The sequence below is a fragment of the Cetorhinus maximus genome, chromosome 10, assembly GCF_964194155.1.
Source record: "Cetorhinus maximus chromosome 10, sCetMax3.hap1.1, whole genome shotgun sequence".
Classification (NCBI taxonomy): domain Eukaryota; kingdom Metazoa; phylum Chordata; class Chondrichthyes; order Lamniformes; family Cetorhinidae; genus Cetorhinus; species Cetorhinus maximus.
Genome location: NC_135888.1, coordinates 51,627,566 through 51,652,364, shown reverse-complemented (window position 1 = coordinate 51,652,364; position 24,799 = coordinate 51,627,566). Strand labels below are relative to the sequence as shown.

The 24,799-nt window shown below is 50.4% G+C and overlaps 1 protein-coding gene across 10 annotated transcripts in view; it reads right to left on the bottom strand.

The window, feature by feature from the left end:
- exd3 (exonuclease 3'-5' domain containing 3) overlaps nucleotides 1–24,799 on the bottom strand; it is a 567,474-nt gene that overhangs the window by 14,675 nt on the left and 528,000 nt on the right. For all 10 annotated transcript variants that reach the window (XM_078550476.1, XM_078550481.1, XM_078550475.1 and 7 more), the window contains one exon: nucleotides 14,944–15,037. In XM_078550476.1, coding sequence (XP_078406602.1) covers nucleotides 14,944–15,037 — 94 coding nt within the window. The remainder of the gene's footprint in view (nucleotides 1–14,943; nucleotides 15,038–24,799) is intronic.

Genomic DNA, 24,799 nt, shown 5'->3' with positions numbered 1-24,799 from the left:
GAGAGGGACAGGTACGGCAGAGAGAGGGACAGGTACGGCAGAGAGAGGGACAGGTAGGGCAGAGAGAGGGACAGGTAGGGCAGAGAGAGGCACAGGTACGGCAGAGAGAGAGAGGCACAGGTACGGCAGAGAGAGAGAGGCACAGGTACGGCAGAGAGAGAGAGGCACAGGTACGGCAGAGAGAGAGAGGCACAGGTACGGCAGAGAGAGAGAGGCACAGGTACGGCAGAGAGAGAGAGGCACAGGTACGGCAGAGAGAGAGAGGCACAGGTACGGCAGAGAGAGAGAGGCACAGGTACGGCAGAGAGAGAGAGGCACAGGTACGGCAGAGAGAGAGAGGCACAGGTACGGCAGAGAGAGAGAGGCACAGGTACGGCAGAGAGAGAGAGGCACAGGTACGGCAGAGAGAGAGAGGCACAGGTACGGCAGAGAGAGAGAGGCACAGGTACGGCAGAGAGAGAGAGGCACAGGTACGGCAGAGAGAGAGAGGCACAGGTACGGCAGAGAGAGAGAGGCACAGGTACGGCAGAGAGAGAGAGGCACAGGTACGGCAGAGAGAGAGAGGCACAGGTACGGCAGAGAGAGAGAGGCACAGGTACGGCAGAGAGAGAGAGGCACAGGTACGGCAGAGAGAGAGAGGCACGGGTACGGCAGAGAGAGAGAGGCACAGGTACGGCAGAGAGAGAGAGGCACAGGTACGGCAGAGAGAGAGAGGCACAGGTACGGCAGAGAGAGAGAGGCACAGGTACGGCAGAGAGAGAGAGGCACAGGTACGGCAGAGAGAGAGAGGCAGTAACAGCAGAGAGAGAGGCACTTATAGCAGAGAGTGGCAGTAACATCAGAGAGAGAGGCAATTGCGGCAGAGAGAGAGAGGAAGTGACGGCAGAGAGAGGGGCAATTGCGGCAGAGAGAGAGACCGTTACGGAAGAGAGAGAGGCAATTGCGGCTCAGAGAGAGGCTGTTACGGCAGAGAGAGATCAGCTTCAGTAGTGAGGGGCAGTTATGGCAAGGAGACAGGCAGTGACGGCAGAGAGAGAGGCAATTGCGGCAGAGAGAGAGGCAGTTATGGCAGAGAGAGAGAGGCACAGGTACGGCAGAGAGAGAGAGGCACAGGTACGGCAGAGAGAGAGAGGCACAGGTACGGCAGAGAGAGAGAGGCACAGGTACGGCAGAGAGAGAGAGGCACAGGTACGGCAGAGAGAGAGAGGCACAGGTACGGCAGAGAGAGAGAGGCACAGGTACGGCAGAGAGAGAGAGGCACAGGTACGGCAGAGAGAGAGAGGCACGGGTACGGCAGAGAGAGAGAGGCACAGGTACGGCAGAGAGAGAGAGACACAGGTACGGCAGAGAGAGAGAGGCAGTAACAGCAGAGAGAGAGGCACTTATAGCAGAGAGTGGCAGTAACATCAGAGAGAGAGGCAATTGCGGCAGAGAGAGAGAGGAAGTGACGGCAGAGAGAGAGGCAGTTACGGCAGAGAGAGGGGCAATTGCGGCAGAGAGAGAGACCGTTACGGAAGAGAGAGAGGCAATTGTGGCTCAGAGAGAGGCTGTTACGGCAGAGAGAGATCAGCTTCAGTAGAGAGGGGCAGTTATGGCAAGGAGACAGGCAGTGACGGCAGAGAGAGAGGCAATTGCGGCAGAGAGAGAGGCAGTTATGGCAGAGAGAGAGGGAGAGGCAGTAACTGCAGGGAGAGTGGCAATTACAGCAGAGAGATGCAATTACAGCAGAGAGAGGCAGTTAGGACAGAGGGGGCGGTTGCAGCAGAGAGAGGTATTTACGGCAGTGAGACGCAGATATGGCAGGGAGGGAGGCAGTTACGACAGAGAGGGTGGCACTTACGGCAGAGAGAGCGGCATTTACAGAGAGCGGGCACTAACTGCAGAGAGAGTGGTGCTCTCAGCACAGAGAGAGGCAATTATGGAAGAGAGAGAGGCAATTATGGAAGAGAGAGGGGCAGTTGTAGCAGTGAGAGAGGCAGTTGAAGAAAGTAGGCAAGTAGTTGTAGCAAGAGAGAGAGGCAGTTCGGGCAGAGACAGGCAGCTCGGGCAGAGAGAGGCGGTCACGGCAGACGGAGAGGCGGTCACGGCAGACGGAGAGGCGGTCACGGCGGACGGAGAGGCGGTCACGGCGGACGGAACGGGCGGTCACGGCGGACGGAACGGGCGGTCACGGCGGACGGAACGGGCGGTCACGGCGGACGGAACGGGCGGTCACGGCGGACGGAACGGGCGGTCACGGCGGACGGAACGGGCGGTCACGGCGGACGGAACGGGCGGTCACGGCGGACGGAACGGGCGGTCACGGCGGACGGAACGGGCGGTCACGGCAGACGGAACGGGCGGTCACGGCAGACGGAACGGGCGGTCACGGCAGGGGCGGTCGCGGCAGGGGCGGTCGCGGCAGGGGCAGGGGCGGTCGCGGCAGGGGCAGGGGCGGTCGCGGCAGGGGCAGGGGCGGTCGCGGCAGGGGCAGGGGCGGTCGCGGCAGGGGCAGGGGCGGTCGCGGCAGGGGCAGGGGCGGTCGCGGCAGGGGCAGGGGCGGTCGCGGCAGGGGCAGGGGCGGTCGCGGCAGGGGCAGGGGCGGTCGCGGCAGGGGCAGGGGCGGTCGCGGCAGGGGCAGGGGCGGTCGCGGCAGGGGCAGGGGCGGTCGCGGCAGGGGCAGGGGCGGTCGCGGCAGGGGCGGTCCCGGCAGGGGCAGGGGCGGTCCCGGCAGGGGCAGGGGCGGTCCCGGCAGGGGCAGGGGCGGTCCCGGCAGGGGCAGGGGCGGTCCCGGCAGGGGCAGGGGCGGTCCCGGCAGGGGCAGGGGCGGTCCCGGCAGGGGCAGGGGCGGTCCCGGCAGGGGCAGGGGCTGTCCCGGCAGAGAGGCAGTTACGGCAGAGAGAGAGGCAGTTGGAAGTGCCTCCCTGTGTATTGTAGCAGAGAGAGAGGCAGTTACGGCAGAGAGAGGCGCAGTTACGGCAAAGGGAGAGGCAGTTACAGCAGAGAAAGAGGCAGTTACGGCAGAGAGAGAGGCAGTTACGGCAAAGGGAGAGGCAGTTACGGCAGAGAAAGAGGCAGTTACGGCAGAGGGAGAGGCAGTTACGGCTGAGGGAAAGCAGTTACGGCATAGGGAAAGCAGTTACGGCAGAGGGAAAGCAGTTACGGCAGAGGGAAAGGCAGTTACGGCAGAGGGAAAGCAGTTACGGCAGAGGGAAAGCAGTTACGGCAGAGGGAAAGGCAGTTACGGCAGAGGGAAAGGCAGTTACGGCAGAGGGAAAGGCAGTTACGGCAGAGGGAAAGGCAGTTACGGCAGAGGGAAAGGCAGTTACGGCTGAGGGAAAGGCAGTTACGGCTGAGGGAAAAGCAGTTACGGCAGAGGCAAAGGCAGTTACGGCAGAGGGAAAGGCAGTTACGGCAGAGGGAAAAGCAGTTACGGCAGAGGGAGAGGTAGTTACGGCAAAGGGAAAGGCAGTTACAGCAGAGAGAGCAGCAGTTACGGCAGAGAGAGAGGCAGAGAGACAGGCAGGGAGGCAGTTACGGTAGAGAGTTAGGCATTTACTGCAGAAAGGGGGCAGTTACGGCAGAGAGAGGGGGCAGTTACGGCAGAGGGAGAGGCAGTTACGGCAGAGGGAGAGGCAGTTACGGCTGAGGGAGAGGCAGTTACGGCAGAGGGAGAGGCAGTTACGGCAGAATGAGAGGCAGTTACGGCAGATGGAGAGGCAGTTACGGCAGAGGGAGAGGCAGTTACGGCAGAGGGAGAGGCAGTTACGGCAGAAGGAGAGGCAGTTACGGCAGAGGGAGAGGCAGTTACGGCAGAGGGAGAGGCAGTTACGGCAGAGGGAGAGGCAGTTACGGCAGAGGGAGAGGCAGTTACGGCAGAGGGAGAGGCAGTTACGGCAGAGGGAGAGGCAGTTACGGCAGAATGAGAGGCAGTTACGGCAGAATGAGAGGCAGTTACGGCAGATGGAGAGGCAGTTACGGCAGATGGAGAGGCAGTTACGGCAGAGGGAGAGGCAGTTACGGCAGAGGGAGAGGCAGTTACGGCAGAGGGAGAGGCAGTTACGGCAGAGGGAGAGGCAGTTACGGCAGAGGGAGAGGCAGTTACGGCAGAGGGAGAGGCAGTTACGGCTGAGAGAGGCAGTTACGGCTGAGAGAGGCAGTTACGGCAGAGAGAGGGGGCAGTTACGGCAGAGAGAGGGGGCAGTTACGGCAGAGGGAGAGGCAGTTACGGCAGACGGAGAGGCAGTTACGGCAGAGGGAGAGGCAGTTAAGGCAGAGGGAGAGGCAGTTACGGCAGAGGGAGAGGCAGTTACGGCTGAGAGAGAGGCAGTTACGGCAGAGAGAGAGGCACTTACAGCAAGGGGAGAGGCAGTTACGGCTGAGAGAGAGGCAGTTACGGCTGAGAGAGAGGCAGTTACGGCTGAGAGAGAGGCAGTTACGGCTGAGAGAGAGGCAGTTACGGCTGAGAGAGAGGCACTTACAGCAAGGGGAGAGGCAGTTACGGCAGAGGGAGAGGCAGTTGGAAGTGCCTCCCTGTATATTGTAGCAGAGAGAGAGAGGCAGTCACATCTGATAGAAAGGCAGTTTCATCAGCATGAATGAGTTTCACGGAGCAAAAGGCAGCTGCAGCAGAGAGAGTAACATCTTTAGTGTAGGTTTGATTTTAACTGGTTGGAGCTCACAAAGCTGTAAACATTACCTATCATACATTGTGAAATTGAGCTCACAGCGATCATTGGAAACAAAGAATTTAGCAATGTGGAGATCTGTTACTTTGCTGATTGATGTGGTATGCCTCTAACGAGGTTGAGTGGAGGAATGCACCTCTAGTGAGATTGAGTGAATGAGTGCGCTTCTAACGAGGTTGAGTGGAGGAATGCGCCTCTAGTGAGGTTGAGTGAAGGAGTGCGCTTCTAACGAGGTTGACTGTTAGAATGCGCCTCTAGCGAGGCTGAGTGAAGGAGTGCGTCTCAAACGAGGTTGAGTGGAGGAATGCGCCTATAACGAGGTTGAGTGGTGGAGTGCGCCTCAAACGAGGTTGAATGGAGGAGTGCGCCTCAAACGAGGTTGAATGGAGGAGTGTGCCTCAAACGAGGTTGAGTGGAGTGCGCCTCAAATGAGGTTGAGTGGAGGAGTGTGCCTTTAGCGAGGTTAAGTGGAGGAGTGCGCCTCAAACGAGGTTGAGTGGAGTGCATCTCAAATGAAGTTGAGTGGAGGAATGCGCCTCAAACGAGGTTGAGTGGAGGTGTGCACCTTTAATGAAGTTGAGTGGAGTGTACTTTTAATGAGGTTGCGTGGAGTGTGCCTTTAATGAGTGTGAGGGGAGGAGTGTGCCTTTACCGAGCCTGAGGGGAGGAGTGTGCCTGTGCCTTTAATGAGTGTGAGGGGAGGAGTGTGCCTTTACCGAGCCTGAGGGGAGGAGTGTGCCTTCAATGAGCATGAGGGAAGGAGTGTGCCTTTTACGAGGTTGAGGAGAAGAGTGTGCCTTCAGTGAGCATGAGGGGAGGAGTGTGCCTTTACCGAGCCTGAGGGGAGGAGTGTGCCTTCAATGGGCATGAGGGAAGGAGCGTGCCTTTTACGAGGTTGAGGAGAAGAGTGTGCCTTCAACATGGCTGAGAGATGAATCTATGGGGGAGGCAGTGGCATAGTGGTGTTTTCACTGGACTAGTATTCCAGAGACCCAGGATAATGCTCTGGGGACCCAGGTTCAAATCCACTATGGCACTTGGTGAAATTTGACTTCAATAAAAATCTGGAACTAAAAGTCTAATGATGACCATGAAACCATTGCTGATTGTTCATAAAAACCCATCCGGTTCACTCACTTTAGGGAAGGAAATCTGCCATCCTTACTTGATCTGGCACTCTGAAGGGCAATTAGGGATGGGCAACAAATGCTGGCCTAGCCAGCTATGCCCACATCCTTTGAACAAATTTTTAAAATCTCTATTTCCTCCTTTCGCAGAGCTTAGTAAGTGGCTGGTGGATAGCAGCATGATAGAACCAGGGCGGAGGAGGCTGAATGCAGCAAATATACCCCAGCCCTTTCATGTGGTGTGTGGAAGCACCAAGCAATTGCTTTTCACGTTAGTGAGTCTGTGACTGAGGTGAAGGTTCTCACAGTCCTGCTCAGACCCACAGATACACAGTTCTCAGCGGTTGCAGATTTTTAAAGAAGAACATTCTTTCACAGGGTGCGGGTGTCACTGGCTACACCATCTTTTACTGCCCATCCCTAATTATCCTTCAGAAGGTGGTGCTGTGCCGCCGCCTTAAACCACTGCAGTCCATGTGGTGGGACCACAAGTTTCAAAATTCCATCTTATTACCTCACAACTGGAGCTAATATCCTACACCAGTAATGGACTAGAAGGACAAATCAGAGATCTCACAGACCTACACAACATAGAAAGATGCTATTCGCCCATCTGTACCCTCTTAGATAGCTGGCTTTATTGGGATAAAAAGCCTTTCCTGTTCATAGGCATCTCCAGGTTTAGTGTTCTGCTGAGACTTGCCTTGAGGTACTGTGCCATTAGAATAAGAAAGATCCTCACCAAGGTACAGAAGTAAAATCTGGAGACTGGCCCTTCTAGCATGTGGTGCCACACGGTCTAGTAGCACAAATGACAAATGTTGAGTGAGGTATTGGTGTTGCCTGCAGCCACTAGAATTCATATCTCAGCATGTGTCAGGGAGAAGAGTGGCAAACGGGAAACATGGGTATATTAGGCAAGTACAGAGCAGAAACACTGGCATTGACTAGCTGGACAAATGGCCTGTTTCTGTGTACTTATTAAGGTACTACAACAACAGAACTCAGAGTGAAGCAATAGGTAATCCATGATCAAATACAAAGAACACACTGAGGCATGGAGAGAATACCCAGCAATTTACTTTGATCCCAGTGATGAGGAGAGTCCTGAGAAACTGGGGTTCTTTTCAGTAGAACTGAGAAGATGGAGGAGATCTGATAGAAGGGTTCAAAATGAGGGTTTTGATAAGGTAAATATTGTCAAACTATTACCATTTTGTGTGAAGTTTTTTCTCAATTCCCAGTTTACTACTTGTTTCCTTGCTCAATGGAAACAATATTCCTTGACTGGTTTTAACCATTCTACATTTTTGCTTTGATTTTCTTCCTTCACAGGAGGCATTGACTGAGGAAACCATACACATACAAATCTTATACGTTCTACTTCTACAGATGTCACTGGACAGAAACCACAAGCAGGGATGGACTGTCCCCATTTTCACACCAGGGATGTTGAAATCAGCTAACAGGCCAGGCCTCGGCTAGCAGGCCAGACCGGAGGCCTGGGTCTCGGCTAGCAGGCCAGACCGGAGGCCTGGGTCTCGGCTAGCAGGCCAGACCGGAGGCCTGGGTCTCGGCTAGCAGGCCAGACCGGAGGCCTGGGTCTCGGCTAGCAGGCCAGACCGGAGGCCTGGGTCTCGGCTAGCAGGCCAGACCGGAGGCCTGGGTCTCGGCTAGCAGGCCAGACCGGAGGCCTGGGTCTCGGCTAGCAGGCCAGACCGGAGGCCTGGGTCTCGGCTAGCAGGCCAGACCGGAGGCCTGGGTCTCGGCTAGCAGGCCAGACCGGAGGCCTGGGTTTGTTAACAGGCCAATCCAGAGGTTGGCCTTGGGGCTGATTTCCTGTACAGCTCCCATGAAGTGGACATTAATAACAGGGAGCAGGAGAGCACACCTCCCAGTGGCAAGAAAAATGTAGTGGGACTGCAATCAGGAGAGATCTGAGCATGTAAATGCATAATATTGGAGATACAGTTTGTGGGGTGTGAAACATAGTCAGTGACTCTCTGCTGTAGAAACAATACCGAATAACATAAGCACACCTTCAATTATGGACCTTGGTTTGACGAAAGGAAACTCAATCCTACCACTGTTACTTTGTTTCACGATTAAATTTCTCGGTCTTTTTGAAGGCATGGGGATTCCTCAAACCACCAGGAAAGCCCATATCCACCCACCAACCCCCTGAGAAACCCTAAGACCACCCCAATCCCTGACCCTTGGGAAACCACGCACACCCTCCACCACTGACCCTAGAAAACCCCTTAGCACCCCACCGACACATGGGAAACCCCATGGCCCCCAATCCTACCCCTGGGAAACCCCATGACCTCCCCCATCTTCCTTTCTCCATGGAATATTCCTTTGCTGAGAGTTATCAAATATCTCCTTAAATGTCTACCATTGCTTCTCTACCATAGAGTAGCATTATAGAATCATTACCATTTTTGCTTTTAACCTATTTTCCCATTCCACTGTAACCAACTCTGTCTTCATAACCTTGTAATTACCTTTTAGTTATTTAGTAGCACAGAACTTGAGAATTGCTGAAAAAAGAGACATGCTGTCGAAGCTTTCCATCCTGTACCCATCAGGAAAGATTCGCAACAATACCGTTGCCATGGAGAATGCATGGACATGCTCCTTATGTCTGCTAGCTACATATGTTCACATACACGGCTATGTCCTTCATTTAAACAAAAGCTTGGGGTACAGCCATTTCCTGGTTCATTCCCTATGGCAATGCCTTGACCAAATAAGAATCAACCTGCCTGGTTTGAATTTAAACAAAAGCCTAGCAGTTAATTGTTTCCTAGTGCATTCTCCATGGCAACGCCTCCACCGTTCTGAGTCCACCTGCCAACCAATCAGCACTCTCTTCTCACGCAGTGTAAGTTGTCGTTCCCTTTACAATTGGTATTTCTGTGAATCTTTCCTGATGAGTGCAAGACGAATGCTCCAATAGCATGTCTTCTTTCAGCAATACTCAAGTAATTGCCTTTATTTAAGCTTAAGGCTCTAGATCAACCCACATTTCTCACCCTCAAACTGAATCTGAAATTCTATCATATTATGTTCACTCTTACTTAGAGGATCCTTCACTTTGAGGATATTAATTAATCCTGTCTCATTAGACACTACCAGGTCTAAAATTGCCTGTTCCTTTGTTGGTTCCAGAATGTATTGTTATAAGATATTGTCTGGAATACAGTCTCTCATCTCATCCTCTTGGATACTTTTGCTAATTTGATTTGTCTAGTCTTTTTGAAGATTAAAATCTCCCACTATTATTGCAATAATTTTCTTATAACCACCCAATATTTCTTGATTTATACTCTGTTCTACTATGTAGCTACTGTCAGGGGGTCTATAAACTACTCCCCACCAGTGATTTATTTTCTTTGCCGCTTCCCTTCTCCACCTTATATGATTCTATATTTTGATCCTCCAAACCAAGATCATTTCTCACTACTGTACTGATCTCATGCACCTCCCTTTCCTTTCTTCCTGTTCTTTTGAAACGTCAAAAACCCTTGAATATTCAGCTCTTAGCCATGGTCATTTTGCAATCATGACTCTGTAATGGCTATTATATCATAGTCATTTATTTCTATTTGTCCTATCAATTAGTCCCTCTTGTTATGAAAGTTGAGTCTTGAGAATTGATAGTGGAAAACAAGGAAATGGCAGATGAATTGAACAGGTATTTTGCATCAGTCTTCACGATAGAGAATACAAGTAACATCCCAGAAGCAGCTATAAATCAGGAAATGGAAGCTGGGGGAAAATTACAATCACCACAGAAGTGGTACTGAGTAAATTGTTGGAGCTGAGGGCTGACAAATGCCAGGTCCGATTGATTTTCGTCTTAGGGTCTTAAAAGAAATGGCTAGTGAGATAGTTGGTGCATTGGCTTTAATTTTCCGAAACTCCTTGGATTCGGGGAAGGTCCTATTAGATTGAAAAGGTAACTCCATTGTTCAAAAGGGGAAGGTGACAGAAAGCAGGAAACTACAGGTCACTGAGCTTAACATCTGTTACAAGGAAAATGTTAGAAGCTATTATGAAAGAAGCTATAGCAGGGCACTTGGATAAGTTCAAGGTAATCAGGCAGCGTCAACATGGTTTTGTGAAAGGGAAATCATGTTTAACCAACTTATTGGAATTCTTTGAGGAAGTAAAATAAGCTGTAGATAAAGGGAAACCAGTGGATGTACAATACTTAGATTTCCTGAAGGCATCTGATAAAGTGCCACATCAAAGGTTACTGCTTAAAATAAAAGCTCATGGTATAGGGGGTAACATATTGGCATGGATAGAGGATTGACTGGCTAACAGGAAGCAGAGAGTAGGCATAAATGGGTCTTTTTCAGGTTGGCAAGATGTAACAAGTGGTGTGCCACAGGGATCAGTGCTGGAACCTCAACTGTTTACAATTTATATAAATGATCTGGATGAAAAGATGGATGGGATGGTTGCCAAATTTGCTGATGACACAGAGATGGGTAGGAAAGTAAGTTGTGAAGAGGCTACAAAAAGATATAGATAAGTTGTGAGAGGGCAAAGATCTGGCAAATGGAGTATAACGTGGGAAAATGTGAAATTGTCCATTTTGGAAGGAGAAATAAAGGAGAAGGAAACTACCTAAATGGTGAGAGATTGCAGAGCTCTGAGATGCAGAGGGATCTGGGTGTCTTAGGCATGAATTGCAAAAGGCTAGAATGCAGGTACAGCAAATAATTAGGAAAGGTAATAGAATGTTATCATTTATTTGAGGGGAATTGAATACAAAAGTAGGGCTCAGTTATACAGAGCACTAGTGAGGTCACATCTAGAGTACTGTGTATAGTATTGGTCCCCTTATTCAAGGAAGGATGTAAATATGTTGGAAGCAGTTCAGAGAAGGTTTACCAGACTAATACCTGGATTGGGTGGGCTGTCCTATGAGGAAAAGTTGGACAGGCTAGGCTTGTATCCGCTGGAGTTTAGAAGAGTAAGATGTGATTTGATTGAAACAAGAGCGGTCTTGACAGGGTGGATGTGCCAAGGATGTTTCCTCGTGTGGGAGGATCTAGAACTAGGGGTCCCTGTTTCAAAATAAGGGGTCACTGTTTAAAATAAGGGGTCACCCATTTAGGACAAAGATGAAGTGACATTTTTTCTCTCAGAAAGTCATGAATCTTTGGAACTCTCTTCCTGAAAAGGTGGTGGAAGCATACTCTTTGAATATTTTTAAGGCAGAGATGGATAGATTCTTGGTAAGCAAGGGGTTGATAGGTTATCGGGGATAGGTGGGATGCAGATGAGCTTACTATCAGATCAACCATGATCCTAATAAATGGCAGCGAAATCTCAAGGGGCCGAATGGCCTATGCTCTTTGTATGAATGCTGAGTACATTCTGTCTTTTCACCCTTTTTCCCTACTCTGACCTTAATTGCTGGTGCACTCATGTGCAATGCTCTGTCCCTCTTGTCACTCTCTGGTTATCATTACCTGTATCACTACCCTGCTCTATTGCCTTGACCTTTCTCTTTAACTTTCCAAAACTCCCCTCACTTGAACTCTCTACCCCATGACTTAATTTAAAGCCCTCTCTACTAGTTATATGATTCACTAGCACACCAGTCCCAGCACGGTTCAGATGAAGGCTGCCCCAATGGTACAGCTCTCTCTTTCCCTAGTACTGGTGCCAGCTCCCCATGAATTAATACCCATATCTCCCACAAATTCAACTCTCCAATCCTAATAGCTCTCTGCCAATTTGCTCGAGGCTCAAGTAGTAATCCAGAATTTCTTACCTTTGTGGCTCTGCTTTTTAATTTAGTCCTTAGCTGCTCATATTTCCTCAGTAGAACCTCCTTCTTAGTCCTACCTATGTCACTGGTATCCATGTGGACCAAGACAACTGGATCCTTCCCCTCCCAAGTTCCTCTCCAGCCCTGAGGAGATGTCCTTAACCCTGGCACCAGGCAGGCAACACAGACTTTGGGACTTACGCTCTTGGCTGCAGAGAACAATAACCATTCCCCCAAGCAATACTGACCCTACTACAGCTGCATTCCTTTTTACTCCCCCAACTTGAATGGCTCCATGGTCAGTTTGTTCATCCTCCCTGCAGTCCCCGCTCACTCAAACGGCAAGAACCTCAATCTTGTAGACAATCGCAAGGGCTGAGGCTCCACCATTGTTACTTCTGGATACCCATACCTGCCTCATTCACAGTCACACATCCTGTCTCTGACCATGGACCAAATCTGAAGTACCTAGCCTAAGGGGCATGACTGCCTCCTGGAACAAACTGTCCTGATGCATCACAGTGTCTGAAACTTGGACTCCAAATCATCAACTCAGAGCCGAAGTTCCTCGAGCTGCAGAAACTTACTGCAGATGTGGTTGCCGTGGATCACACTGGTGTCCACCAGCTCCCACATGCTACAGCTGTAACACATCACCTATCCTGACACTTAATTGTGTTATTTTAAATAATTAGGTTTTGAGTGTATAAGTGTAACTCAATTGTTATCTGTAGTTATACCAAGTAGTTTAACCAGTGAAGCTACAAATTAAATGCTTACTTATATTTCCCCAGTGCTGGTTTAAACTACTGCTCATGTATGAAGGGATAAAATCTTAAAAACTCATCAAATAATCACCTAGCTGGTCACCTAATTAAAGCCTTGAATAATCAATAATCTGGAGGCTAAAATAAAAGAAATAAGAAGTAGCACCTCTTTCCCTCTTTGCACTGAATTCTCAAGTCAGCACTAATACTTAGTCAGATTCAGGCCTCGGAAAACTGTGCTGCCATCTCTGAACCCTGGAAACTTCATGACAAATCCCCAACCCCACCACGCTGGAAACTCCTTGTCCTTTCCCCACCCCCTCTGCCTCAGAAAACATCATTCAACACCCCCCTCCTGCCACCATCACCAACCCCTCCCCACTGCCACCAATCCACCCCCCCAACCCCTCCACCAGTCTCTCCCCACAGCCACCAACTTCTCGCCACTGCCACCAACCCCTCCCTGCCCCCTCCCCACCGCCACCAACCCCTCCACACCGCCACCAACCCCTCCACACCGCCACCAACCCCTCCACACCGCCACCAACCCCTCCACACCGCCACCAACCCCTCCACACCGCCACCAACCCCTCCACACCGCCACCAACCCCTCCACACCGCCACCAACCCCTCCACACCGCCACCAACCCCTCCACACCGCCACCAACCCCTCCACACCGCCACCAACCCCTCCACACCGCCACCAACCCCTCCACACCGCCACCAACCCCTCCTCACCGCCACCAACCCTTCCCCATCCTCTCTCCACAGCCACCAACCCCTCCCCACCTCCACCAACCTCTCCCCACAGCCACCAACCCCTCCCCACCGCCACCTCCCCAACGCCACCAGCCCCTCTCCACACCCTCCAACCCCATCCCACCTCCACCAACCCCTCCCCACCCCCTCCTCACCTCCACCAACCTCTCCCCCTCCCCACAGCCACCAACCCCTCCCCACCCCCTCCTCACCGCCACCAACCCCTCCCAACCCCTCCCCACCTCCACCAACCCCTCCCCACCTCACCAACCCCTCCCACCCCCTCCCCAGCCCCACCACCCCTCCCCACCCCCACCCCACCCTCCACCACCCCTCCCCACCCCCCCCCCCCCCCACCCTCCCCCCCCCACCACCCCTCCCCACCCCCTCCACCCCTCCCCACCCCCTCCAACCCCTCCACCGCCACCAACCCCTCCCCGTCCACTCCTCACCCCCACCAACCCCTCCCCACCCCCTCCAACCCCTCCCCACCCCCTCCAACCCCTCCCCACCGCCACCAACTCCTCCCCGTCCTCTCCCCACCCCCACCAACCCCTCCCCACCCCCTCCAACCCCTCCCCACCCCCTCCAACCCCTCCCCACCGCCACCAACCCCTCCCCGTCCTCTCCCCACCCCCACCAACCCCTCCCCACCCCCTCCAACCCCTCCCCACCCCCTCCAACCCCTCCCCACCGCCACCAACTCCTCCCCGTCCTCTCCCCACCGCCACCAACCCCTCCCCACCCCCTCCAACCCCTCCCCACCCCCTCCAACCCCTCCCCACCGCCACCAACCCCTCCCCGTCCTCTCCCCACCGCCACCAACCCCTCCCCGTCCTCTCCCCACCCCCACCAACCCCTCCCCACCCCCTCCAACCCCTCCCCACCCCCTCCAACCCCTCCCCACCGCCACCAACTCCTCCCCGTCCTCTCCCCACCGCCACCAACCCCTCCCCGTCCTCTCCCCACCCCCTCCAACCCCTCCCCGTCCTCTCCCCACCCCCACCAACCCCTCCCCACCCCCTCCAACCCCTCCCCACCCCCTCCAACCCCTCCCCACCGCCACCAACCCCTCCCCGTCCTCTCCCCACCGCCACCAACCCCTCCCCGTCCTCTCCCCACCCCCACCAACCCCTCCCCACCCCCTCCAACCCTCCCCACCGCCACCAACCCCTCCCCGTCCTCTCCCCACCGCCACCAACCCCTCCCCGTCCTCTCCCCACCCCCACCAACCCCTCCCCACCCCCTCCAACCCCTCCCCACCCCCTCCAACCCCTCCCCACCCCCTCCAACCCCTCCCCACCGCCACCAACTCCTCCCCGTCCTCTCCCCACCGCCACCAACCCCTCCCCGTCCTCTCCCCACCCCCTCCAACCCCTCCCCGTCCTCTCCCCACCCCCACCAACCCCTCCCCACCCCCTCCAACCCCTCCCCACCCCCTCCAACCCCTCCCCACCGCCACCAACTCCTCCCCGTCCTCTCCCCACCGCCACCAACCCCTCCCCGTCCTCTCCCCACCCCCTCCAACCCCTCCCCGTCCTCTCCCCACCGCCACCAACCCCTCCCCGTCCTCTCCCCACCCCCACCAACCCCTCCCCACCCCCTCCAACCCCTCCCCACCCCCTCCAACCCCTCCCCACCAACCCCTCCCCACCCCCTCCAACCCCTCCCCTCCGCCACTAACCCCTCCCCACCTCCACCAATCCCTCCCCACCGCCAACAACCCCTCCCCACCCCCTCCAACCCCTCCCCATCCTCAGCCCACCGCCTCCAACCCCTCCCCACCGCCAACAACCCCTCCCCACCCCCTCCAACCCACTCTGAGTTACCTGAACACTCTGTTCTGTCTGAGCCAGCATTTAACTGCACAGCTTGTACCATCTCCTCCACTGGCAGCTTCAGGTACTCGGCTCCATTACAGACCTGGCAACAGAAAAACAACAGATGGGGGTTATTTGGATTTAGGGCCCTCCCCTGCTGACCACTGGTATCTTTAGTGAGCTGATCGTGGTTAACCAGCCACTGAAATGAAGGGACAGATGGTTATGAGCAATATGCTCGTGATCCCAACTACATTGAGCTCCCATCACTAATTTCAGGAAATTAGCACCGAAATCAGCTGCTTCCATCAATGGAATTGGGGAAGGTGTGGGTGGGCTGTAACAGGGTGATAATGTCACTCACTGGGGGGAACTTTACATCCAACTCATAGCATATTTGGAGATGGAGTGGGGATTTAATTGGGCAGGAAGGTGGCAAGGAACCAAAATTAAGTCCAGGGAGAGAAGGTCTGAGCTCAATTGAGACCCTTGAGTAGCCAATGAATGACCACTTAAGGGGCTGATCCTGCTGCCACTAATATTTTCTGTTTTTGTTTCTGTTCCTTAGCTATTGACTCCATCCTTCACCCTGGCAACAGTTTGAGATTAAGCCAGTGTTGTTTGCAACCTTGGTGTCATATTTGATCCTGAGATAAGATTCCGACCTCAAACTCGTGCCACCACTAAGACCACCTATCATTACCTTCATAGCATCACCTGACATCTCCCCTGTCTCAGCTCATCTGCTGCTGAAACCCTCATTTATGCCTTTGTTACCTTTTGGCTTGACAATTCTAACCAACTCCTGGCTGGTCTTCCACATTCTACCTTTCTCAAACTTGTGGTCATCCAAAACTGCTCTCTGTGTATTAACTTGCACCAAGTCCTGTTCACCTATCGCCTTTGTGTTTGTGGACCCACACTGGCTCCCAATCAAGCAACGCTTGGGTTTAAAATTTGCATCCTTGTTTTCAAATCCTCCACGGCCTCGCCCCTCCCTCTGTAATCTCCTCCAGCAACACAAACCACCAAGATATCTGCGCTCTTCTAATTGTGATCTTTTGATCATCCCCGATTTTAATTGCACCACCAATGGTAGCCACATCTTCAGTTACCTAAGCCCAAATCTCTGGAATACCCTCCCTACCCAGGTTTCTGCCTTTAACATGCTCATTAAAACCTAGCTCTTTGACCAAGCTTTTTACCATCTGGCCTAATATCTCCTTATGTGGTTTGAAGCACTTTGAGATTACAGTATAACCTGAACGTATAGAACATTTTTGAATGATGTCACTAAGGGGCAGCTTATGGATGAAAGTAGGGGTTGCCAAGTGTCACGTTAATATAATATCTTGGGCTTATTCACGGTACAAGACACAAGGCACCAATTGCTCAGAAGGGATTGGGTAAACATGTTGTGGGTTTATTTATTAAGACTAGGCACATGAGAACAGTTATACATAGGTATAAAGCTTGAAGACATCAGAGCTGTGTGTGTGTGTGTGTGTGTGTGTGTGCATGCTCTGCTCAAAGCAGAAGTGAAAATAAGACTGGAGTACATGACACACTTCCCTCCTAATGATAACATGCTGATATCCCTTAAACACATATTACAACACCAAGGATAGATTCTCTTGAGGCTCCTTGAGGTAACTGTGCAGGAATGGGAACAGAAGCTATAACAGGTGAGTGCCTGGCTACATTTAATGGCTAAGAATGGAATCAGGCAAGTGCCCACTCAATTGAATGATGGAGGAGAGGTGTTGGAGGAGAAAGGTGTGGTCAACTGAAGACTACAGATAGGTTGAACATAAAAAATAGGAATAAAAGTAGGCCAGTCAACCCCTGAAGCCAGTTCTGCCATTCACTAAGATCATGGCTGATCGGATTGTGGTTTCAACTCCACTTTCCTGCCTGTCCCCTGTAACCCTCGACTCCCCTTGAAGTTCAAACATTTGTCTAACTCAGCCTTGAATATATTAAATGATCCATGCTCCACTGCTCTCTGTGGAAGAGAATCCCAAAGACATACCTCTGAGAGAAGAAATTCCTCCTCATCTCCATCTTAAATGGGAGACCCCCTATTTTGAAACTGTGTCCCATAGTTCCAGATTCCCCCACAAGAGGAAACATCCTCTCAGCATCTATCCAATCTACAAAGCATAAGTCAAGAGTGTGATGGAATACTCTCCACTTGCCTGGATGAGTGCAGTTCCAACAACACTCAAGAAACTGGCAGGGCAAAGCGACCTACTTGATTGGCACCCCTTCCACAAACATTCCTTCCCGCCACCACCGATGCAAATCTACAAAATGCACTGCAAGAGCTTACCAAGCTTCCTTAGACAGCACCTTCCAAACCCACGTTCATGCCATCTAGAAGGACAAGGGCAGCAGATAGATGGGAATAACACCGCCTGGAAGTTAACCTCCAAGCCACTCACCATCCTGACTTGGAAATATATCGCCGTTACTTCACTGTCGCTGAGTCAAAATCCTGGAACTCCCTCCCCAACAGCCCTGTGGGTGTACATACACCACATGGACTGCAGCAGTTCAAGGTGGCAGCTCACCACCAGCTTCTGAAGAGCAATTAGGGATGGGTAATAAATCCTAGCCTAGCCAGCGACACCCATGAATGAAAAAAAAATCAAGCCCCATCAGAATCTTTTCAATAAGATCAACTCTCATACGTTTAAACACCAACAGCTGTACAGATGAAGCAAAACTTCCCTACTTATATATTCTATCCCCTTCCAATAAAGGTACTTGCTGTACCTTCAGGCTAACTTTTAGCAATTCATGTACCAAGTCATTCATCCGAGTCATTAATATAGATTGTAAATAGTTGAGGGCCGAGAAGGATGAGGAGAGATGGTTTACATCCATCACTGGTTTCTCACCTGCTCAACTCTATTACTGATGCACAGACAGTAAATGATGGATCAGAAGGCAGAAACACTGGCTAATTTCCACACTCTCTAACCCAGGGTTACGGAACAGACATCTGGAGCAGGAATCCAGGCAGATTTCCTCTGCCTAACACAAGGGTCACTGAGGCCGACTATATTTGAGGTCTTTAAAATTCAAAAAGTTTTTGATAGAATAGTGTGACGAATATCTAGTTTATCATTCATGTTAATATTTTAGAGGTAATGTTTAGTTCTGGCGAGATTATTGTTACGAAGTTAAAGTAACTAAAATGCCGGTTTTTAAAAATTCCAGAACACCTAAAAGAAAATGGCAGTTCAGTACGTTGCCCATAGTTGTTTAATAGAGTTAGAGTAGAAGAGATGGAGCCATCAAATAGCAGGTGGGCCTACTTAGCTGGAGAACTGGAGATGTGGTGTCTATACTGCTTGCAAAAGAGTGCAGTCCAGAGACATGTTTTATTTTGGGAGTTAGAGCTAAATTGGTTTAAAAACAGAATAACCCTGAAAGGCTACATCGTTATGGAGATGGGTGGAGCTTAAGAAGGTTCTCTGGTTCCAATTTACCTGAGTGTTCTGCAGCAGGGGAACAGCCTAAACTGAAAGGATGCTGCTGTTAGAAAGATCCAGGCAGTTAGTGCTCAGAGAAGTCCTGGGAGCCATTCATAGCTCGGTGCAGCCAGGAGACTGGAGTTCAGTGAAATGCAGGGGCAGTGCCAGCTTAGTGAAGCTAGTGGTCTGCGACGGAGTTGGAAGTGTGCTGGTGATTAGAGGTGGAGTACAGCTTTGTGAATCCCGTGGAATGCAGTCTCAGGAGAGACTGACCCATTGGGAGCTGAGTTGTTGAGGTAATCTGATTCTGGTGACTTTTGAGGGGATTCAGAGACTAAATCTTCAAAACTGAAGCGTTGAAATCCCTCATTGCAAAGACAGGATTTTAGCAAGAGATTGTGATTCGCAGTGGTTACTGACGTCCGGGTAGGTTGCTAAGAAATCCATGGGATCTGTCTTGGTCACATCAGTCATTTAATGTGTAATGTGGTGTGTTCAACCACAGTTTATCTGTTAACTAATATTTACCTTGTGTTAATTCTGAATGACAGAGTATAAGATAGATATTGTAAATTGTTTTACTTTTCTGACTATGTAAAGTTTATTTTGTGTGTTTAAAACTCTGGAATCTTGTGGCTTCATTCACCTAGTAGATAACTAGAATTTCAAACCTTGTCTACTTTAAACAAAAAGTTACTGGTCTCTAACCAGATCGGAACATTGGGCACAGAGAGAGTGTTTCCACTATGCGAAAGAGCCATCAGTATAAGGAAGTCACCAAGAAATCAAATAGGGGATTCAGAAGAAACTTTTTTAAGAACAAAATAAATAGGAGGAGGAGTAGACCATTCGGCCCATCGAGCCTACCCCACCATTCAGTACGATCATGGCTGATCTTGGGCTTCAACTCCAATTTCCCGCCCACTCCCCATATCCCTAGATTTCCTGAGACACCAAAAATATGTCCATCTCAGCCTCAAATGTATTCAATGATGCAGGATCCACAACCCTCTGGAATAGAGAATTCCAAAGATTCACAACCCCTTTGAGTGAAGAAATTCTCCTCATCTCTGTCCTAAGTGATAGGCCCCTTATCCTGAAACTGTGTCCCCTTGTTCTAGATTCCCCAGTCAGTCAGTGTCTACCCTATCAAGCCCCTTAATAATCTTTAATGTTTCAATGAGATTACTTCTCATTCTTCTAAACTACAGAGAATATAGACCCATTTTACTCAGTTTCTCATCATAGGGCAACCCTCTGTTCTTAGGAACCAATCTAATGAACCTTCTCTGCACTGCCTCCTATGCAAGTATATCCTTCCTTTAATATGGAGACCAAAATTGCATGCAGTATTCCAGGTGTGGTCTCACCAAAGTCTCGTCCAGTTGTAGCAAGACTTCTTTATTCTTGTACTCCAATTCCCTTGCAATAAAGGCCAACATGCCATTTGCCTTCCTAATTACTTGGTGTACTTGCATTTATTTTTGTTCTTTCATGGGATGCGAATGTCGCTGGCAAAGCCAACATTTGTTGGCCATCCATACGCTAACTTTTTGTGTTCTTTGTATGAGTACACCCAACTTTAAGTTTCATGCCTTTAAAAAAAAATCTGCTTTTCTATTCTTACAACCGAAGTAAATAACTTCACACTTCCTCACATTATACTCCATCTGCTTTCTTGTTGCTCACTCATTTAACCTGTCTATATCTCTTTGTGTCCTCCTCAAAGCTTGAATTCCTACCCAGGTTTGTATTGTTAGCAAACTTAGATACATGACTCTGTTTTTTCTGTTTAAGTCATTAATATAGATTGTAAATAGCTCAGGCCCCAGCACTGATCCTCGCAGCACTCCACTAATCACAGCTTGTCAATTTGAAAATGTTCCATTTATCACAACCCTCAGTTTCCTGTCCGTTAACAAACTTTCTAGCCATGCTACTGTCACCCCAACTCCATGAGCCCTTACCTTTTGTGAGGCACCTTATTGAATGCTTTTTGAAAATCCAGGTATACAACATCCACTGTTCCCCTTTCTCTACTCTACATCCTTAAAAAGCTAAGAAATTTGTCAAACAGGATTTGCCTTTTGTAAAACCATGTTGACTTGCACTATTTTTCTAAGTGCATTGTTAAGACTTGTTTAATAATAGATTCCAACACTTTCCCGATGACTGTTGTCAGGCTAGCTGGCCTGTAGTTCATTGTTTTCTCTCTCCCTCCTTTCTTGAATAGCGGTGTTACATTTGCTAACTTTCACTCTGCTGGGATTATTCCAGAAACTATGGTAAATTATAGCCAGCACGTCTACTATCACTGCAGCTATCCCTTTTAGAACCTTGGAAGTGGTCAATCAGGTCCTGGGAATTTATTTGATTTTAGTCCCTTGAGTTTGTCCAATACTTTTTTTCTGCTGGTATTAATTACCTGAATTCTCTTACTCTTATTAGCTCCTAAGTTATTTTCCATTTCTGATATATAACAGGTATATTCTACTGTGAAGACAGACACAAAATATTTGTTCAATATCTCTGCCATTTCCTCATTCCCCTTGATAATTTCTCTTGTCTCTGCTTCTAATGGAAAAATGTTTATTTTAGCTACTCTCTACCTTTTTATATACTTGTAAAAGCTCACACTGCATCCCACTGGGGTACAGTTCCACAGACACTGACTCTCACTGGGGTACGGGTTCCACGCACACTGACTCTCACTTGGGTACAGCTCCACATACACTGACTCTCACTGGGGTACAGTTCCACACACACTGACTGTCACTGGGGTGCAGTTCCACAGGCACTGACTGTCACTGAACCACAGAATCACACAGTGCAGCAGAGGCCCTTCGGCTATTCGAGTCTGCACCGACATGTGAGAAACACCTGACCTAACTACCTAATCCCATTTACCTGCACTTGGCCCATAGCCTTGAATGTTATGATGTGCCAAGTGCTCATCCAGGTACTTTTTAAAGGATGTGAGGCAACCCGCCTCCACCACCCTCCCAGGCAGCGCATTCCAGACCGTCACCACCCTCTGGGTAAAAAGGTTTTTCCTCACATCTCCCCTAAACCTCCTGCCCCTCACCTTGAACTTATATCCCCTTGTGACTGACCCTTCAACTAAGGGGAGCAGCTGCTCCCCATCCACCCTGTCCATGCCCCTCATAATCTTGTACACCTTGATCAGGTCGCCCTTCTGCTCCAACGCAAACAACCCAAGTCTATCCAACCTCTCTTCATAACTTAAATGTTTCATCCCAGGCAACATTCTGGTGAATCTCCTCTGCACCCCCTCCAGTGCAATCACATCCTTCCAACTAGGGTGCAGTTCCACAGGCACTGACTGTCACTGGGGTACAGTTCCACAGGCACTGACTGTCACCATTCAATTCAAGAAACTGACTCATACTGGGGTAAAGTTCCACACAAACTGACTATCATTGGGGTTCAGTTTCAAAACCAGCTTATATTTCTATCTGTCCCACCCCCCTCAACCAGCTTATATTTCACCACATTTCTATATTGCTTTAGTTCTGATGAAGTCATACGAACTTGAAACGTTAACTGTGTTCCTCTCTGCAGATGCTGTCAGACCTGCTGAGTTTCTCCAGCTATTTTTGTTTTTGTTTCAGATTTCCAGCATCCGCAGTATTTTGCTTTTATCACAAATCCTGAATCCCACTGAGATTCTGTTCTGCACTTGACATACTGGGATACAGGGTGCTGACAGCCCTTTGGGATCTCTCTCAGGAGAATATTTGCTTATTTGCTGTAGGAGTCAGACAGTGAGTGACAGCAGGGCACTGGTAACCAAAAGTTACGTTGCATTTCAATCGGGGATTTAAATAACAGAACTAAGCAGTCTGGTGTAAATATCATTTGACACATCCCAGGTGCTGGGCTCAGAAAGCCAGTGAACTCGCAGAGAAAGGAGTAAACTACCCGACCTGTGAGAATAGCTGAAAGGGCTGTTTTCTCTCAACAATTGACAAATGCTGGCCCTCTCCTCACATCTCTCCATTTATACAGGAGTGGAGGGGAGCGGGGGTGGGCAGGGTGTGATGGTCTCACCAGGCTGTATATTTTCCCAGCCTGTTTGAGAACCACATTCGAAGCCTTGTTGGAGCAGCACCCAGGATAAAGCTCACCACCATCACAAGGCCTAGCCTCACACAATGAACCTCACTCGGAATAAAAGCTTATAAGAAGGCCACAGCCCACGCTCTAAACTCTGATTCCTTTCCCAGGACATGGGCTCTGTAGTCGCTCCCTGTGAATGGAACATTATTGGGGCCTGGCATTTCATGACAGGGCAAAAGTTCAAGGGTTCAGCAATTGGAGTCAAAGGTTAACATGCAAATGTTGGACTCCAATCAGTGCAGGTTTGCAATTCCTCTCAAACAATGGGACTTAGATGGCGATCTAATTTACAGTCATATACTCAGTGCTATCTCTCATTAACAACGTCTCCATTTATACACAAACTGCTCATTCATTTTGCATTCTCATCAGTGGTCAGTTTGCATTGAACAACGAAGTTGTGGCTGCTGTGCTTCATTATCCAGCCACTTTGGTTGCAAGCTGATTCACGTGCAGATGGTGTGATCCTTCCATCTGTGGGCCAATGTGCCCAGCATTGCCACTGTCCTTAACTCAGCCCTGCTGCCCTCGACATCATGACAGGGTACGCGAGAGAGCTGATGATTGGGGGGTCGTTTTCCAGCTATAATTTGCTGCCCTCATTTCCTGAAGGGGTTCATTCATGCAGGACATATCTGGTGCAGAACATTTGATCTTTGATGAGCTAAATAGCCACTGTCAGGTGGATTGTAAAGAGAATGGGGGCGATCACACACCCTGCTTGATGTTGGTCCGGATGTGAAAGATTTCCCACTTAAGACTGTTGCAATTATATCATCATGAAGCCATTGCAGGATTGTGAAGAAGTTACCTGCACATCCAAGGGTGGAATCGTCCCAGATTTGCACTGTGTGATAATGGGCAGGTAAGACAATGGCGGCTTTTCATGCTGTATCGTCCCAATCACGCCGCATTAATTATGTATTCCTGGGAAACAAGCCATTTCCATGGCGGGCAGGCTTTCATTCGCTTGCTGCGCCATGACCACACTGCTTCATCATGTCAGGCGCCATATTTAAAGTCCAGCCCCAAGCACACCTCTTGGTGCTTCCAGCCCAGGACTGCTGCAAAATAGACATGGCCCCAAAAGGCAAAAAGACTGCAGCCCCCAGGTTGAATGGTGTGTTCCTCAAGTGCCTTTTGGATGCCATGGAATCCCACTGTGACGTCCTTTACCTCTGCTCTGGCCGAGGATGGGCAGCAACCACTCTAATCTGGCTTGAGAGGCGGTGGCAGTGGTCGTCAGCGCCAATGCCCTTCAAAAGAGGACAGCCACCCAGTGCTGCAAAAGGATGAATGATCTCCTCCATTCCGCCAGGGTAAGTCACTCATCTCATCACTCTCAACTCTCAAATCCGTCACAGATCCACAGGGCCCTCACTCACTGCCGATGCAAGGGACATCACCATTCACTCTCTCGCACATGCTTGCAATGTCCTCATTCCGTCCCTGGAACAACTCACTACCCATACAGGCCAGGAACACTTATTATCAGCCCTGGCAGGTGTCCTGCTTACACTCTCTCCATCACTATTCATGCAGGACAAGCTGGCACACAACAGCAGAGGTCGCAGATCAGTGGAGGAATGCCTCAAGTCGAGGTCCTCACAGACTTTGAAAATAGAGCCAATCAGCTGGCCAGAGAGGATTTGGACCATTCATGTGTTGATGATGAGGTCGGCAATGCTCTACCAAGTGAGGATCCAGCAATGCAACATCCATCAGACAACCATGCTGTGAGTGATGTGTCCTGTTTCACAGGCCACTGCTGTGCGCTAATTATCACTGGGAAACAGACGACTGAGTTCACCTGGGAAACAGCCGACGAAGTTGATAACCCAGGGCCTCCAATCAAGCCCCGAAGAAACCTCTGAAGAGGAATCTGGAAGCACCCTCCTTGAAGTCCCATCACAGCATTCACCCACACCCTCCACCAATGCAAAGACACACACCTTGGTGGGACCTAGCTTTACAGTAGTCTCAGGATCACAACATGGTGAGTACATTGCACTGTCTGATCCACAGCAGGAGGTGGTGAGGACTTCTCAGGTGTCCGGCACTTGGAGGACTGCTGGAGACCAGAAATTTGCTGAGTCCGAATCAGATGACGAGCCTCTAGACTCAGTCACGTCACAGTTGCTGGAGCTGCAAAGGCAAGCTTGGGAACACCAGGAAGGGATGTCGCTGCACTCTTCAGATTGCAAGGCACGATGGAGGAATCTGTCTGCCTTCATTCCGAGGTG